We start from the raw sequence: 19,345 nt of genomic DNA, 5'->3' as shown, positions 1-19,345 counted from the left end.
AAACAGAATCACACAGTGGTTAAAACATGGATTTTTAAGAATCATGCATACCTGAGTTCAGGTCCTGGCTCCTTTGCTTACTAACTGTGTATGTTGGGCAAGTTACTTAGTTTTTCTAAGCTTCAATTTTCTTGTCTGTATAATGATGGTATTAGGAAATGCGGTATAGGTCGGTTTATTGTGGGAATTTATAAAAGTTTAATGATATATTGTATGTAATATACTTAGCACAATGCCTGGCTCAAGAGCTCAATAAATATGTATTAATACTGTTACAGTGATCACTAAAATTACTATCAGTTTGCTGCCAAAATACTTTCTGGCACTTGCCAAATAGTTTCTGGTTATCTTGCTTTGCCATTTGATGTTCGTTGCCTTTTTGTTGGTATTAATCCAGCCATTTAAGGAAAAGTCAGATGTAACGTCTGTGATAAAGCCAAGATGGACAGCAGTTTATTAAGTTAGAACATATTATTTTATGGGTACTTAACCTGCTGCCGTGTTTGGCAGCACCTTTTGCTAATTGTTCAAGAAGTTGTTGAACTTTTTATGATGTAATTGTGCTTCCTTGTGATTAATGTCTTATAGAACAATGCATAGTTTTGAGTAGCAAAACTCAGAACAGCTTTCAGTTTTATTATTATTTTTTGTAAAAATTAGGCTATGGGTACAAGAACATATTCTGAATTTATAAGCAAGAATTATGTCTTCTCTTTGTATCACTAATGCCTCACAATGTACCTGGCATAAAACAGCTAGGAGAATGTGGAAAGAAGGAGAGAAGGAAAGCAGCAACATTACATCAGTTATCTTTAGGCTTATATTAGTCCACAATATGTCTTTGCTTTTAAGCGTCTTTTCCCATTACCTCATCTTCTAATGTATATAGCTTCTCTACCTGTGAATTCCTCTTCGTTTCTATTGCTGATGGCTTCTGTTTCCTGACTTTTTAATTTGAGGCTCCTAGCTTCTGCCATTGCTACTAAGTAGTGGTGACAGGTTCAAATTCATGGGAGTGCTGTACTGACTGTATACCCTGGTAAATAATCCATAATCAGTTATACACTGGGTGTACATTTAGTGATTTTTGATAATTCTTTTTTTTTAAGACTTACCTTTGTTTAATTCATCCCTATTCAATTCTATGAAATGCATCTCACATTTCACTTTCATATTCCACTCCCAGATCTAAACAAACTAAGCATACAATTGTTGATTGCCTCTTCTGTCATTTGTGTAATCTTAGGAATTAGAATTAGTTATTTCATTTATCCAATTCTCACATTGCTACTTCAGAACTTTTATACTGCCCTTAAAGCCTCCAGTCCTATTTTGCTTCCTTGATAAGAGGCAGCCTTGCCTATATCATGACAAAGGGTAGAAGACATTTCTTTATGCTCCCCTTCTGCATCACAGTTTTGTCTTCGGTTCCTTCTTTGGTTCTTTGAAGGAAGAAGTCCAAGTCCAACACTTCTGCCGTTGCCAGTCTTCTTCCTCAGACCTTCCTCCAACCGTCCTCTCCTTCCTCCTCCTCATCTCTGTCTCCCTTTCCACAAACTTCTCCCCTCAAGACATGCTCAAATTCCTTTCAGCCAAAAGGTAAACTTCCCCTCCAGACTACCTTCAGTCTAGTTACTGCCATCTGTTCCTCCTTCCTTTCACTGTCAAACTTCATGTCCTCTCATACTGTGCTTTAGCACTAATTTCACTATACTGTAATTGTCTATTTTGTTGTCTCCTTTCTCCATTAAGCTCTTAGGAGACCTGTGCCTTGGTCACCGTTGATTCCCCAGGGCCTAGGGTCGTTCCTGGTACATGGTAGGCATTCAATAAATATTTGTTGAGTGAATGAACAATATTGAGCCATGCCTATACCATTCACATGTGAACCATATAGTTTTTCCCTACCCCTACATTTCTATTGAGAGTTCACTTGAAGGCCATCAGTGACCACAGAAATGCTAAATCTAGTGCCTTCTTGCTTCCCATCATGCTTGAACTCTCTATGACCAATAATGCTTACAAAAATATACCTTTCCAAGATTTTCATGGTTACTTGTAACTAAGTCACTTTGGGCTGGTCTCAGCATGGTATTGCATCCAAAAGAAACAGACAAGTTTCCAAATCTTTGGAAAATAATGAACTTTTTACTATTTTACAGAAATCTTCTAAGGAGATAGAAAGGTACAATTACGTTAAGCTCAGCAAGCTTCATACAAGTTCTCTTTGCCCATCTCTTCCCAGATCCTCATACAGCTTGGCAGCTTCCCTCAATCTCCCTTCTGTAACATTTCCCCCAGAATCTTCTGTAAACTTCCTACCAAAACCTCTTGTCTACTTTTTTCATCTTCTGGTTCTCTTAACTTTGTTCTTTCCAATTTAAATCACTTTAGCCTCTCAGCTTCTTCCAGTTCTTTTCTATAACCTGTTATCCTGTTCAGCATTCCAAAAGTCTAGGAGCATTCTCTTGATTTCATCTGGTTTGTCCTTACCAATTTTCTTTGCATGATTTTACTTAATTTTAGAGCCTTAGATCATACACTGTCTTCTCCAGTGAGTATTTCTTAATCTCCTGGGTTTGGCTGGGTTTCCCCCTTGTGTGTTTCTGTAGTGCCCCATCTATAACTATATTGAATTTATCTATTTGTGTCTCTCCCCATAGTCTGGAAGCATCTTGAGAACTCCTGTCTTTTCTTTATACCCCTAGCATCTAGCACAGTACCTGGAACATGGTGGATGTTGATAAATATTTCTTGAACTGATGGTCCTGTGAACTCTGATTCTTCCTCTCTTGCCACTGACTTTTATTTTGTTTCTACGTCTTTAAATATGATCAGAGTTTCCTTCCTCCTTTTTCTGTTCTTTTTTTAATACTCTTACTGATTCCTTCACTCCTAAAGCATCACTTATTACTTCTGTGAAGATGACCCCAGACCTATTTTCTAGCCTGGCGATTCTGATTATTAGACCATTTGTTTTCAAAGTTACATGTCAGACATCTCCACATGGATATTTCTCCATATCTTACCAGCAACGAAACTCAGTAAGCCAAACTTACCTTCTTTTTAAATTTGCTTCTCGTTTATTGTTCCCTGTTTCAATTATTCACACTCCTACCTTCTTGGTTACCTAGGCTAATTAGAATCCTAGGAAATACCTTGACTTCTTTCTCTCTCTTACACTCTTTACCTTATCAGCGATCAATGCCTGTTCATCCTGCAATTCAGTGTTTCTTACATTTGGGTCCTCCTTGCCATCTCCACCTTTAATAGTTTAGTTAGGACTATCTCTTATTTATACTACTGCAATAATCTGTTAACCGACCTCCTCTCTAATCTGTCTTCCATGCTGCTGTCAGAACTACCTACCTAAAACACAGATCTGTTGTTACTGTAGGTTCATTGCTTGACTAACTTACTCATTGTCAGATCTCAGCTTAAATGTCACTTCTAAAGACAATCTAGAGTAGTCTCCCTTATAGTTCTGTTTCATGTTCCTTTCCATATTGTCATTGAATACAGTTTTTAGTTATGTTTATATTTGTGCATTGATTTGTTTAATGTCTGTCTTCGCACTGGAGAGATTTATGTAACAGACTGGGGAGAGTTATGTAGACCCTGTGCCTAGCACAATGCTTGGGACATAGTAGTCCTTAAAAAATATTTGTTGAATGAGTGGATCGATAATAGATAGCTTATCAGTATAGGAAAACAGGAGATAGCAAAGGCAGAAAAGTTACGGGGTCCTAGAATCTTCCTACATTTTCACAGACCTTGGTCTGTAGTTCTGGCCTTTCTGAAATAGTAATGGGCTTCTGCCTTCTGTCGTTTGCATTTATTTCCCTAAGGATGAGAGTCAACAATTATATTACCCCACACTCACATTAACGCTGATGTGACTGTAGTTGATTTGGGGGCTGTAGAGTAGTGGCAGCTAGATTTGTTGACCTGTTGTTAATACATAGGTGGTACCCTAGCCATGCAGACAAACAGGTATTTGCTAAGTTGACTTAACCCAGATTCCTTTTTAGCCTCTTGAGTGATGCAGGCCTTTGTACCACATGTTGATTAATGTGTTCATTACTTGTAGGACTAGTTGTGTTTGACATGAGGAATTTATTTGCCTTTTAAAGATTAAAGATTTTAATTTAGCAAACTTTTATTGAATGGAAAATGAAAAAATTATTTAAAAATATTATCTAGAAACAGATCAGTGAGTAATAAGCAAATTAATCTCCCTCTCCCTGTGGAGCCTGCTCAGGTTTCAAAAGTCAGAATTTCATGAATATTCTTGAGATTTCACTGTCTTAGGTTGACTCGCTTCATCCATTCAGTAGACATTTTGAGCTCCTGCTTTGTGTGAGGCACTTAGTTAGGTGCTAGGGTTACAGAGATAAGAAATGCAGTTCCTTTTCTCAAATACTGTGAAAGAAGAACATGTTACAAGGATACACAGAAGTGGAATATTAAGGCACACTGAGGGTTTAGCGAAGGCTTTTCATCATTCATTCATTCATTTTTAAGTTGAGTTTTGAAAGAGTTAGCTAGGCAGACAAACTTTCCAAGTAGGTACAGAGGACATGAGACCACATGTAGACCAAGGGAAGGAATTATGGCCGAATCAAGAAAGGTCTTATATACCAAGTGAGTAGTTTGAATCATATTTTCAAAATTAGGAGTAGCTGTTGAAGGATTTTAAGCCAGGGGCATCTGATAGCATTGAGAAGACTGAATTGGAGATGGGATAAGGGTAAGATTTGTGGTGGGGAAATCAAACAGAAACCAGTTTCAGAAATTTAAGAAGTGATAAGGACCTAATTTTAGGTAATGGCACTGAGGCTATGGAGATGGATACAGATACTATAATTATTTCAGAAGTGGAATTTCTGAAGTGGAGTTGAAGATGGCGTCTAGTTTGGGCCTTCTGGTTGGGCAGGTAGGTGGTACCATTCTTCAAGGTAGGGATTAATTTGCTTATTACTCACAGGAGGAGGAACACTTTTCCGGGGGAGTGTTGAATTAAAGTTTAGACATGTTGAGTTTGAGGTGCTTGTGGGACATCATATTGGAGATGCTTAGTGTGAGTAGGATATACAGACTAGAGGTCAGGAGAGAGATTGCACAGGGGCTGGAGATTTAGGGATCATTCATGTACCTGTGGTGGTTGAAAATGTAGAGATTACTGGCAAGAATAGAGTCAACATACCATACTAATTCTCACATTCTTTTGGTTTATTTTACAGTTTAGGTCAGTGCCTTCCTATTTCAGTTTTTCATTTGGGAAATGATGTTTAGCTAGCACCAGTTCTCCTCCCCACTGCCACTCCCCACCCCCATTGCAACGTATGAAATCTATAATATAGCATGTATTTGATACTACTTTAAGAAGTGCTAGATAATTAAATTGTAATAGTATTAGGCAATGTGAACTAATCCGTCTTGTATTTTGAGGGCTTTTTCAAAACTCTGTAAGACCTATTTTTAAAAGATTATTTCTTTAAAAAGGAAATATCCTACTTTTAAAAATAAAACAATCAGTGTTCTTGGACTGAAGAAGATGTGTTTGTTGACTCCCATGGCTTTGGTCTATCCAGGAGTTGTTTGTGACTTAGTCCCTATGTCTCTGACTAAGGCAGAAACTATTTCTGAAAACTGGGAGGAAGCCATCTGGGTAAACTAATAGAATCTGACATAATCCATATGATAAACTTAAGTAATTTAGTATCCATAGCCAGATTCTGAGGGCAAAAATATGCTATTAAACATTGAACAGATTATTGAAATAAATTACAGTAATTTTACTTTGCCAAGCTGCACTATTTGGACTGGTGAATATTTAAAATAACAATGAAATGAAAACTAGGCCCTGCATTGTCATGTATGTTCCTGTGTTCCGCACTGGTTTCTCTCTTTTTACCTCCTTTCTGAAGGGAGAACCTAACAATAAAACTTTAGGTCTTGCCATCTAGCTAACCACTAGAGTTCAAGTAGAGATTTTTGTCTTCTTGGAACTGAAATGAAGCAGCCTGTTTACCCTGCCCTGGCCAGCGTATACTTAGGAGGGTATGCAGAATGACTTTTAAGAAGTCAGTCCTGCTTGGGATCGAAACCAAAGATTTAATACTGAAAGTGTAGGTCTGTATACCATTTAAGCTATCCAACTTTTGATTAACTTTTAAAATCTGCCTTTAAAGGGAAGAATTCCCAGGAGACTGTGTGTCAGGTTTCAATAGAGCAGATTTTATGGTTGAGTTATGAAACTTAAAACGGAAGTCAGTAATAGAAATGCTGCCAGACTTGAACTAGAAGAGGATAACTATAATAAAACAACGTTTTATTATAATCTTATAATCTATAGTAAAATGAGAAAAAAAACTTAAAAGTTTTCTGTTTTAATGCTTTGAAAATGGTTTCATTTTCTTGTTATTTGAACTTTAAATTAATCAACAGTAGACATCAGCATAAACCTAACAACCATGTCAAAATAACACAGGGCACATTGCTATAGCACAGAATTATTTTAAATCATAAACTTTTAACTAACACCTGTTTCAGATCTTCCTTTTTAAATAAATTTGTTTCTAAACATTGATTTTTCCCTCCCCCCAGCAAGCCTCTGTATACTCATTCTCACATCAGTAAATCACTAAGAGTTTACTAAAAAAAAGGTAATATGTGTATTTAGGTGTTTGAAGGATTGTAACAAAAACGAATGGTAGAGTAGAATTTTAGAATTTATATTTTCTGCACTGAGGACTTCATTTGTTTAATAACCTTCTTTATATTTGTTGATATTCTTTCTTGCCCAACATTTTAGAGATAAATTTTGTTTAGAAATTTCTTACAAGATTTATCAGTATGTCACCAATAACAACACACACACACACACTCATACACATACATGTACACTCTTTATTCATAAGATAATACCTTGAATATGTATCTTGCCAAAAGTTATTACATGGTTCTATATTATTCGTTTAGCTTCACAAGGTTACTAGATCGTTGAGAGAGAGGTTAGTTTTTTTGACATTTTTTTCACGTAGTAAAACACACAGAACTCTTTCGGCAGACCCAACTCACAATCTTAATCAATGGAAAGGTAGAACCGGCACCTCTTGATTTCCTCATTTTGTTGTATTTTGGGTGGAGCTGACTCTTGCGTATGAAGGTTGTGATAGGAAATAATACTAGGTACTTGCAAGAAAATACTGGAAGAGGGTTGCCAAGCCTCCTGTATAGGTATGATTTTCTCATACTTCAGAGCCCTGCCCTATTAAAAGTTGTATCTAGATGCATATTAATCTTATATTTGAGCCTGTTCGGTCACTTTTGATATATCTCTATCATGTCATCACTCCTGTATTCTATCAAGAAAACTTGGCAACCCAATATTTGAAAAATAATTTCTGACTTTTTTTTTTTGCCAAGTTACTATTTAAAATCAAACTGTGACTAAAACTAAATTTATCATCCTACTACCAGCACTGATTCCCCTTGCTGACTTTATTTTGTCCATGCTATCATCATTTTGCTTATCACACAGATTTAAAGTGCTGTTTCTTCTATGAATCTATTCTTGGTAGCTCCAACCCATGGTTACCTCTTCCTCTGATGAACTCAGATTTACCAGTTTTTTTCACTTTCATCCTTTTTGTTATTAATGCATTATTATTTAATTACAGTGTCCCCATGATTAGACTGTAAGCCCTCTGAGTCTCAAGACTAACAGTTTTGCTCTACAGCATGTAAGATCATGAATGAATGGAACATCAGGCCTGTCCCCGTTTCCTGTTCTCCAGATGTCAGTATCCTCTTCATGTCCTGTTTTTACTGGTCTAAACCTTCTGTTGCTCTACCCTTGGCTACCCTGCCTGGTCTGCTAGTATCTTGTGTTTATGAAGATTATGGATGATTTTTAGGAGGTTCTTGGGCTAATTTTAGGGGAATACAGGGGTGATTTTTCAACTTTTTCCTTATCCAGGATCCATTTTTAAACTCTACCACAAGATTCTACCTCTTTATAATTATTTTTAATATTTACTCATGTATCAAAATATGTTTTGAGAGTCTGTATCTTAGAAGCAATAGTTTGTGTGTGTGTGTGTGTGTGTGTGTATAAAGAGGACTAGCCAGATTATTATTTATTTATTTATTTATTAATTGGCTGCGGCTTGTGGGATCTCAGTTCGCCAACCAGGGATTGAACCCAGGCCACAGCAGTGAAAGCCTGGAATCCTAACCAACTAGGCCATCAGGGAACTCCCAGGACTAACCAGATTTTTTACTTTTGATAAAGAATAAAAACAAAGAAGAGAAACATTGTCAAGTTCACAAACATGAATTTTCTTCCCAGATTCTTTTGCTTACTATGCTGCTTTTGTAGCCTGGTGGGAACAGAGCAGGCAGAGTATAAATAATTATAATATCATGTATGTAAGTCACTGCAAAGTCAGGCTTATAGTTATTTTATTTAGCCATCTGGTATATACATTTTGTATATACCTTCTTTTGAGCCAAAATTCTGTTGAATTGTAGATGGGAACTATAGAGATGTAGTATAACCTCATTTTAAAATGGAGAAAATTGAGGTAAGTGATTGCACAAGGTCAGTGAAGAAGTCAGAAATAGAGACCAGCTATCTCTTAAAGATTATTTTAGTAGGTAATAACATGTACATGTTAACAAAATTAAACAGTACAGAGAGATGTACTATGAAAGGTAAGTTTTCTTCCCACCCCATCTCTTGGTTTTCTCATTCTCTTCCCCAGAGTTAAGAAGTTAGTTTCCAGTTTCTTGGGCTTTTGAGATCTGTTTTATGTATATATAATCATATAAATGTATATATTCCCCTTCACGCAAATGGTAGCATACTATACTGTACCTTGTTTTTTTTCACTTTTTAACATTATGTCTGAAAATTGTAGAACACAGATGTTTTTATCCCTTGGTCCATGAACTTTCCATTTTACTTTACTTCCTATCATTTAGACAACCAGTTTTAGTTAATGTGAACAAAGTGTTAAATTATTCTTTGCTTCTAGCATATCGTATTGAGTACCTCATGTGCAACATAATGTGGTATTTCACATTTCTTTCAGAAAGAGAGCATGGTCATGGATTTATTTTATGATAAATGCTAAAGTGAAATGTACATAATAATTATTACTACTAGTTACCCAAAATAGCTGATTGGGATATTTTCTTTAATATATGAAAAAGAAATGGCAGGTGAAATTTTCAGGGAAATCATTTACTTTTAAACTTGTGTAAAAACTTGTATAGTAAGTATGTACAAAGCAGTTTAATATCTTAGTGCCAGTGACAAGCAGTGGTGTTATAAATATTAAAGCACAAATGTTTATTTTCTAATCTCCAAACTCATATGCAAATCAGAAAGAATTTTCATTTGTTTCTCAAAACAGGTTTTAACTATGTGCTTTAATCTTCTTGAGATGACTCATGGTCATCTGTATAAAAATACACCCTTAATTTTGATCATTCAGGGTTTATTTTGGCTAGCTTCTCTGTCAATGCAATTATTGCTTTATTTTTCAGAGATTAATGGGGCCTATTAAAACTGCTTGATTTTACATCTTTTGGACCAGACTGTATTACAAAAGACAAATCCATTAAAAAAAAATGTGAACCATACCAAATGTCCATGTTAAGAGTCATAGAGGCCAAGTACTTATACTTGAATTTTACTTTAGATAATTAGTAATCCTGCATTCTCCCTAAAGATGGCAGTACTTCTCCATGTATCATTTACTGAGTAATTCTGTTTGAAAATAGTATTAATTATAATTCCATTATTGATTGGAAAAAAGTTAATCAGACTAAAAGTATATTTTCATAATATCACAATAGTTAAAATTCAGTAGTAGAACAAATAAAATTGTATCCTTGAGGTTCATAGCATTAGCACAACTTTTATGTGTGTTATCCTTGACCCTGGACACAGGGTCTTAATGGTTCTTACTGCATTCTGACTTTGGAATTCTTGATGTGACATCATGAACTCAAGTCTTGTCAAGAATTGTGATAAGTCATGTTAGGACCTTGCTGTATTTATATAGATCTCGCCTGTAGAGGTATCATCAGAAAACAAAAACTGACAAAAAACCCCAAACAGAAACAAAACCCTTAAGTAACTGCGTATTGTGCATATTTTTGGACGTGAGAAATGTTTTAATCTTTATTCTTTGGTAAAAGTTTATATGTCCAAGTTCTACTCGAACTTTTTCTTTTTTGCTTAGGTGACTAATTGTTTTAATAAATGAAATAATTACTTATTGGTGCCATAAACAAACAAACCAAAAAAAAAAAAAAACCACACAAATCTTCAGCCTTCTCTGCTGTAGAAACTAAGCTCTAAATTCACAAGGTAGTGCTCTGGAACATGGAGAAACAACTCTGTATCTTGTTCCTCCATTTTCCATTATTCCTGTTTTGAATTAAATGGTTCTTCCTTGCATGCATGTGTTTGAAATCATGTGGCATTGTAGTTTGAAGATGGTGAACAGCAAGACAGAGGGCAGGCTAGCCTCCCTGCTAGGCCTCACAAGTAACTTTCACATGGTCACTACTTTCTAAGGCTGGCCCTATTGGTTCATCTAGGGGCATTACTGGTTCACCTAGCAAGGTGACTAGGTGCTTGAGGACTGTGTCACTCTGACCAGCCTCATAGATACTGGTGTATAAATACAATACTACTTTTTAAATTTGTCATGAGATGTATCAGGGACACTGGCTTCTCATGTTTATGGTTCAGTGTATTTTCTCCCAGTAGGCAGATATACTAAATTATAATGAGAAGGTTTCTTGATGAGCATTGAATCAGCTCTTAGTGACCAGTATCAGCAAGCTCTGGTAGTATGATACATTCATCTTTCCCATAGGAATATACTTGCCACTCAGACCAGATATTCATCAATTTTCAGAGAATCCTTTCTCGTAGACCAGGATGCAGACAGATGGCCGGCTTTTGCTTTCTTGATTTCTTTTCTTACAGATACTATAGATTGTCTCCTTTAGCACATTTTTTCCCCATTAGAGTTTAATAAAATTGCACCAATGTATGTAAAACACTTAGCCCAGTGCCTGGCATACAGTAAATAAATGATAACTAATATTAATAAATGTAACTGGTATTAAGTTCAGGTTACCTTGGTACTTGTAATGTCAAAGACAGTCTTTTAAAGGGCCATTTCTTTAGATGACTGATCAATCTCATCTTTCACATTTTGAGTTATTTTCATTGTTTAATTCCTGATTCTTTTAACTCAATTGCATTTATCATTCATGTTGAATCCCTTTTGACTCTGCATGATTTTGCTACCATTTTGTTGAGATTTTGATACTTCTAAAGTTTAAGTTTCTTGCTCCAAAATACCCCATTCCCCACAGTTCTTCCGTCTGTAATGTGAATCTGTTGGAAGAGATAATCTTCAAGTTACTGCTCAGCTCTAGGATATAGGTAATTTTATATCTTATTTGAGTGGATGATGTCGATTGTAGGCCTTTCCATCTAATCAGCTTACCTTAACTTCAAATCTGCATAACTTCTTTCTCATAGAGTGTAAAGTTATTTTGAAAATGGTCTGAATCCTTAGAATAGCAGGTGGCCACGGAACTGGGAGGCAATGATTGAACAATCCAGGGGTAGAGTTATGATGGTGGTAAATTCAGCAGTCAACAATGGCATTACCGATCTGGTGAACACACACTTGACAAATCAAACTTCTTGTGTGAAAATGAGTACAGAAAGGAATAATTGAGATGAGTTGATCTGTCACTCGGGCAACAATAAGCATTGTTGTCAGCCTTCTCCTCTCCATCCATCTGGGGATAAGTTATTTTTTTTAAGAATGGCAAAATAGGTTTAGGAAAACAGTGGAGAAATTGCTACAGCTCTTTCTGGTGTTTGTAAAAATACAGATTATGGTGCATTTTTGAAGCTGGTGGTCTCATAACCACACTTCGAGGACAGTTATAAATAGTAAACATTGTGGGAGCTCATAAAAATGGATAGATCATTTCAGACTGCAGTAATCAGGGAAAGCTAATTAGAATGGCTGAGGGTCTTGAGGGATGAGCAGTGTTTGAATACATGAGAGGAGGGAGAAGACATTTTTTGATGGATGAAATGCCAAGAACAAAAGCATAGAGGTGGGAAATAATAGTATATGTTAGGGGAGTGGAGAGTCAAGTAGTTTGGCGCAAAGTTTCTTAAATATGGCCCATGAAAGAGAATTGAGGCAGTGTTTGTCAAATGGTATCATTCATTCCAGGGTTGGAAAAAAATGGGCGCCATGCCATTTCCGTTCATCATGCAACTGGATAACTGATGCCTCTCAGTGCATCAACCTTCACGTTTTCATGGGCTCTCTGGTGTCATCAACAAAGAATTTCATTTTAGGACTCTTTTTGGAAACTGGAAAGGCTGTCAATATCTTCAAGATAATATCTCTCCGTCTCTCTCTGATAATTATTCAGATGGCAGGAAAAAAATGATAGCACTCTGAGGTCAGATGTACACTTGTGATGTCAGGCATACATCATGGTTTTCCTGCTTTGATGAGGGATAGCCACATGTCATTGTGCCTCATTACTTTCCATGTCAGCAGCTGTCACCACCTTTCCAAGAGGTATTGCCAAGAAATGGGAACAGAACATGATGTTTTTCTCTACTAGACAGAAAGAAATGTGCTGCCTTTCCAGAGGTCTTAATTGAACTTGAAGGCAGAGGAAATAATGTGACTTGACTTCAACTTGAAAGCCTCAGAGGAATTTAGTGTTCTAGTACACAGGCTGCCTTAACCTGACAAAGCATTCTATGAAATTCTGCTTTGGTTCTGTGTACCTTTGTGAGTCAAGGATTTCAACAATTGTTGCCATGGAGAAAAAGTTATAATTGATTATCCAAGATTATGTATGTGTTGCTGTGTCAAAGTGCATATTACAATTTCAACTCAAGCCAAATCTCAGATCTACTACTAAGCAGTTAGAATTTTAAAATTTCTTTCAGGAAGTCACCAGTTTTCTTTCATGAAAAATAACAATGTGAGGGAGGGATTCCTTTCTTTGTAAATATTTGTTTTTGTATATTGCTTATGTTGAAGAAATCAGTTTCTAGTGCAGTGAAATAAAGTATATGGTGTATGCATTTCTGTGCATGCTTCTGGAGGACAAAGTCCATGTCTAAGCAGAATCTCGGACTATTATTTGATTCCCCTAAAAGGTTAAGAACTAATAATTTTGCTAGTGTGGAGACAATGGGATGCTCTGGATGAATTTGAGCAAAGGAATGACAGGAAATTAGAAAGTGCTCATTTGAAGGATATGAGAAGGAAAGCTTTGGCAGGACTGCAGCGTGATTTAGGGATTCAGGTTAGCCTTAGGGTTGGAGTTATCTGAATAATCTGAAGGTAATTTTCTAGATAGAGCTTCTCAAAGGAAGGAATCTCATGTCTTTTTTTTGGTTCTTAGTGTCTGAGCACAGTGCCTGAGACATAATAGGCACTCAAAAATGTTGAATTAAATTGAAATTGCTGTGTGGACATGATACACCAAATGAAAGTTAGATGATAGCGCTCCAAAAATGTTCTTCTGTCTTATGCATTTAATACTGTTATGTTAAATCATTTGGTGTAAAATAAGGGTTTTGGAGAGACACTGCTTTATAAAAACCTCATGCACACTTTCTGTTTGAGCAGTTGGTTAACACAAAGTTTTGACCACTTAGGATTTGTTTTTTTTGTATATTTTATTTCTGATAATTTTTTTTACTACAGGTGTGTCTCTAGACATGATCATTTTATCCAGTACCTGCAGAGGGAAGGAAACTTGCAGGATGGTGTGGTTGATTAGGTCATCATCTGTTTAAGCAGCATTCTAATAAACATCTAAGCTTGGATTTACTCATCATTAAGGAAAATCAGTCTGACAACTCTGAGGTCACTTTGGCTTAAAATATCATTGGAACTTATGTATTAAATGGATCTTCTATCAGTTTAATAACAAAGCCCTGGAATCCCATCCCTACGTTACATTAGTATAATTTTATTGTCATCGTACACATTTTTCTGGAACAAGGTTTAGCAAAACAGATTCCCTTGGTATTAATGAGTGCTAAAAATTTAAATTTGTTATGACTGGAAGACCAAGATGTAAAGTTTAGACTCTCGTTTATTGCAGTATTTTAGTTTTGCTCCCACTAAGTTCTTTCAACTTAAAGAGCAAATTATTGAATACATTGTGAAAACATTGGTATTATCTAAAACATTTGTTCCAAAAGTATGGTAATTTTTTTTCGGAAAACTTTGTGTTCCTAAGTCTGTGGAGATTACAAATCAAATTAGGTTCGTTAGCAGCCCAGAAAGCTTTTTTTTTTTTTTCTTCCTGAAGTAGAAATGCTTAATAGAGTGAAATAAGGTATAACTTCACAGAAGACAGTGGTTTTGATTAACTGCATAACGTTTAAGGCATAAACTGCTCTGAAATACTGTGATTTACTCAGAACTTTTGAGGAAGATAAACTACTTCTGTGGACCATTCATTCATTCTTAAAATCTTTTGATGTCCACCACTTTGCTACACAATATAAAATATAATTTTGAATTGGTAGAAAGTTAGAATGGGCACATAAGAATGAACTAAAATGCCTTTTATTAAGTTACTTGATTTTTTTATTATAAAGATATGCTTATTGTATACAATTTGGGAAATATATAAATAAAGATTACCTGCAGCCTCATCACCTGAAGATAACCACTTAACATTTTGGAGTGTTTCTCTCCATTGTTTTATACATGTGTGGTGTGTTGGGTGTGTATACACATGTACGCACATAAAGTATACACACATCCCACCACTACAAATGGGGAGGAACCTAATTTTTTTCATTCTATTTAGTATGCCTTTCCATATGAATAGTTATATCCCAGCATTGTTTTAATAGCAGGTTAGTATCAACTATAAGAGAAAGACTATAATTGTATTTTGGGATATAGGATATTCCCGGTTTCTCCTTAAATTTTTTTTTTCCATTTTCTTTGCCTGTTGTTTTTTGCTGTTACAGATACTGCACTGAATACCCCATATGAAATTTTTGCATGTGTTCATAATTACTCCTTAAGGGAAAACTCTAAAATTAGAATTTCTGGGTCAAAGAGTATTAAAAAATTTAAGGGTTTTGGTACATTTCCCTAAATTGCTAAAAACGTGTATAATGACACTTCAATCGGATGCTGTTTTCCTCTGATCAACACAGGTTTATCTCCTGTGTTTACGTGACAGACAACCTGTTGGGCGGAAATGGCATCGCGCCGAGTTTGGGTTGGCGGCTCCTTGATTAGCTGGGAGGCGCCGGCGCGTTCGGCCCGTTTCTAACCGGCGTGTCTTTGTCTCTCTCCCTGGGGACCGCTGCCGCCCGTGCGGGCCGAAGCCTCGGGAAGCCGTCGCCCCGCAGTGCCGCCGCCCTGCGCCCGGCCGCCCCGGGGAGCCGCTGCCCTCCCGCGGGCGCCGTCACCACGCGCCAGGCCGCCGCCAGCTGCCGCGCCAAGCTCCGCGGCGGCGCCGCCCGGGAGCGCCAGCACGCCGCCCGCGGCCTGGGGAAGCCCGCGCCCCCGTGAGCGCCGCCGCCCGGCCGCCGGCGGACGCTACCGCGCCCGGCACAGCCCAAGCCTCGCCCGTCGCGCCTCTCCTTCCCGCCGCACCCGCCGGAGCTCTCGAAGTCCACTCGGGCGTCGGCGATCTCCCTGGGGTCCTCAGCCATCGCAGACCTGCCGTCCCCCCGCGCTTTACCGAACTCTGTCCCACGCAGCCCCGCAGGCGGACCGTGTGCCTTAGGGCCGGCGGGTGGGGAGGAAGGCCTCCCTGCTAGTCGCTGCTACTTGCTGAGCAGCACTTCCTCATCCCGTCTGCCACAATCCCGGCTTCTCTGAGAATCTTGCCACTGGACAATACCATCCTCTTTCCCTCCGCCTCGTCATTTGTCAAGTTCCTAGTCAGCTTCTTTCATTATTAGTTCTTAAAAGACTAGCTCCCACATGAGTCTTCATCTCAAATCCCATCATCGGCAAGCTGGTGACCCGCACTGTCTGGAGTCGTGTGACGCATAACTGTGGTTAAACTTGAACTCCAACCTCCAGTCCACTCCTTGTAGCTTCATCCCCAATGACCATTTCTTCCCTTCGGAATCAGCCCTTGCTCCCACGTTCTAGACTGCCATCCCAGGGCATCCTCAACTGGGTTTGCGCTGAGGCTGGTGCATCTCCTGGGCTACCCTTAGTCCATGACTGAGCACAGTCGGGGTATTAGTGAGACGTCGGGACTCCTCTCACGAGCAGCTTGGGCATGGGGACTCCTCAGCAGCCTGGCTGAAACTTTCTTAGAACCCTGCTGCATGCAGTCTAAGGCTCTTCTTGCCCAATCTCCCTCTCCTTTCCTAGGTGCCAGACTTGAATTATGATATGAAGACCCCGCCCTGCTCCTGATTCCTTTCCTTTGTCCTTCACAGATGTTCCCTCAATAAAACTCTTCTAAGTTGAACCCTGCCTTGGTGTCTGCTTCTAGGAGGACCTGGGCTAACACATTATCAGACATTCCACTCTGATTACCATCTTCCTATCCTCCTGGATCCCTTGTTCACTGACAGCTAATTCATTAACCTCATTTTTTCCAGTATTTATCAGCCTATGTTTTGGATTCACTTCCTTTCTTGTCTAGCCTAGATCCCATGATCCATCACTGTTATCATCATCCTTGAAATACAGTGCCCTCGGTAGTCTTGAGCCTCAGTTTCTTCCAGTTTACTTTCCTGGTAAAATCCCCACTCCAGATGAACCTTACCATCTCCTTCCACTGGCCTGACTGGGACAATTGGACATTTTCTTTAAGAAAAATCACACAACACAGTCAACTAGTTTTACTTTAAATCAATTATCTCAAACCTCAAATTGGTGCTATTGTTCCTACTGTAGTCTTAGTTTCCCACTTCTAAAATGACTGTTTATACCTTTTCAACTCTCCTCAAATTTTCGGATCCCCTCCTCCCTGTTTACTTTAAATTTCCCTTGGAAAATAGAAGATGTTACATACAAACTTCATCTTCCTAGCACAAGACCCCTCCACCCCCAACCCAGCTAGCTTGGCAACCACCAACTTCCTTTTTGTGACTATGGAGGAAGTTGCAAAGTCCAGCCCCTCCTCTTGTGCTCTGGATCCCAACCCTTCCTGCCTTTTCATGGACTTTTCTCCTTAGCTTTTCCCTTTTCTTCTGCATTATTAATCTGTGTCTTGAATGGATCATTCTCATCAGCCTGCAAACATGCTCCAGTGTTCTCCATCTTAACCAAAGCTTCCCTTGTGCACATCTTTCCCATCTATTAGCCATTTCTCAGCTGTCCTTCATAACCAGACTTCTTTATGGAGTTATCCTTATAGACTGTCTTCATTTTCTAATCTTCTATTCACTTTTCAATTCACAATGTGACTTCCCCACGACCACTACTGAAAGTGCCCATTTCAAAGTCACCAGGCACTTCCATATTACCCTGTCCAAAAGGATACTTTCCTGTCCTCATCTTGACCACTTCCTGATTCTTTAAAGATTATCTCTTCATATCCAAGACACTATTCTGTCCAGGTTTTCTTCCTGCTTCACTGTTCACTCCTAATGTTATGCTCTATCTCCCACCTAACTTTGAAAAGTTGAGGTTTTTCACCTCCACTGGGTTCCTCTTTTTTTCTATGTGCTTTCCCAGGAAGATCTTTTCCATTTCCATGGATTTAGATACTGGCTTTATGCTAATGAGTTACAAATTTATGTTTCCCACTTTGACCTTTCCTCTAAGTTTTAGACTCACATATCTGCTTGCTTGGTATCTTCCTTTGAATGACTCAGATCTTTCAAACTTAACATGGCCAAAATCGAATTCCTCATTCTCACCCCAAACCTGTTTACCACATCTTCCCTATTACAGTAAAGAGTACCACCATACAACCAATTGCTCAAGCCAGAAACCTACGCATCATCCTAGATTCTTTTCATCTCTCCCCTACATCAGATAGACTGGCATAATATATCCATTTTGTCCCCCAAATAAATCTTTAATCTGTCTGCTTCTTTCCATCTTCAATGCCAACACTTACTTCTAATCACTATTTTTTCTCACCTGTTTATTATGACAGCCAGCCTACCTGTTTTCTCTGCTTCCACTCTTGACCCATGACCCACTTCAATACATTCTTCATAGAGTTGCAACAGTGACCTTACTCCTAAATTGAATTGAGTAAATTGTAAGATAAAATCTAAACCCTTTACCGTGACTCACAGAGTTCTGCACAATCTGATCCCTACCTATCTCTCCAAACCTATGTTCCTCTCTTTATTGCTCACCATGATGTAGCCACACTGGTTCCTCCAACATGCCAAGATCTTTTCTGCACTTCAGGGGCTTAGTAAATGCTGTTATCTTTGCTCTCCTTGGCTATCCTCTCCCCAACCACAACCCTTTAGATAACTTCTTAAATACAACATCTTAAAAAAGGCCTGCCCAGAGCATTGTTTGCAAATAGTCCTTGCCTCTCTCCTATTTGCTATCTCACTTTTTTGTTTCTTTGAATTCCTTATCTCAATTTGTAACATTATTTATTTGTTTATTTACTTTTTATGTCTGTGTTTCCCATATTGGAAAGAATGAAAGAGACTGTGTCTGGATGTCTAGGTTCTTCTACATTGTATTCCTAGCCCCTGGCACAATACCTAACACATACTAGTTGAACAATAAATATCTGTTAAAGGAATAAATGAACACATTTGCTCATTTTTCTGTTGGGAGTTCACTTTTTATTGATTTGTAAAAACTCTTTATACATTAAAACCACTAACCACTAATAATTTGTTTATTCCATTTGCTGCAGATATTTTGCCCCTTGTCATATATGTGCCAACTTAATTCATGATGTCTTTGATATATAGAAATATTACATTTTTTATTTAGGTGAATCTATCTTTTCTTTCATGATTTCTACTTTTGGTGATATGTTTGAAAAACTCTTCTTCCAGCTCAATGTTATATAAATAGTTGTCTATTTTTTTATTTTAATTTTTTTAGATTTAAATCTTTACTCCAAATGGAATTTATTTTTGATATAGATGTGATTAAGGCTCTAAATATTTATTTAGTTGCTGCATCATCACTTATTGAAAAAGCCCTCTTCCACTGTTTTAAAAATTCCACATTTATCAAAGTTAAATTCTTACATGTACTTGGAGTGGTTTCTGGATTTATTAGTTATTTGTTTATTTGTTTTGTTTTGGTATCCTCTATTCCTGAAC

At 37.8% G+C, this 19,345-nt stretch overlaps 1 protein-coding gene across 9 annotated transcripts in view; it reads left to right on the top strand.

Moving 5' to 3' along the window:
* Positions 1–18,832, top strand: part of ZNF800 (zinc finger protein 800) — a 54,049-nt gene extending 35,217 nt beyond the window's left edge. For 4 of the 9 annotated variants that reach the window (XM_073809890.1, XM_073809888.1, XM_019924481.3 and 1 more), the window contains one exon: positions 15,449–15,774. In XM_073809890.1, the coding sequence (XP_073665991.1) occupies positions 15,449–15,635 (187 nt within the window). In that variant the 3' untranslated portion in view covers positions 15,636–15,774. Of the gene's footprint in view, positions 1–15,448 lie in introns of all 9 variants that reach the window. The other 5 variants (XR_012334059.1, XR_012334060.1, XR_002174193.3 and 2 more) reach the window with 2 other exon arrangements.
* The last annotated feature ends 513 nt before the right edge of the window (positions 18,833–19,345 follow it).

This window comes from Tursiops truncatus, chromosome 9 (genome assembly GCF_011762595.2).
Source record: "Tursiops truncatus isolate mTurTru1 chromosome 9, mTurTru1.mat.Y, whole genome shotgun sequence".
Classification (NCBI taxonomy): domain Eukaryota; kingdom Metazoa; phylum Chordata; class Mammalia; order Artiodactyla; family Delphinidae; genus Tursiops; species Tursiops truncatus.
Note: the sequence above shows the minus strand (reverse complement) of the source record. Positions and strands in the feature narration are given on the sequence as shown.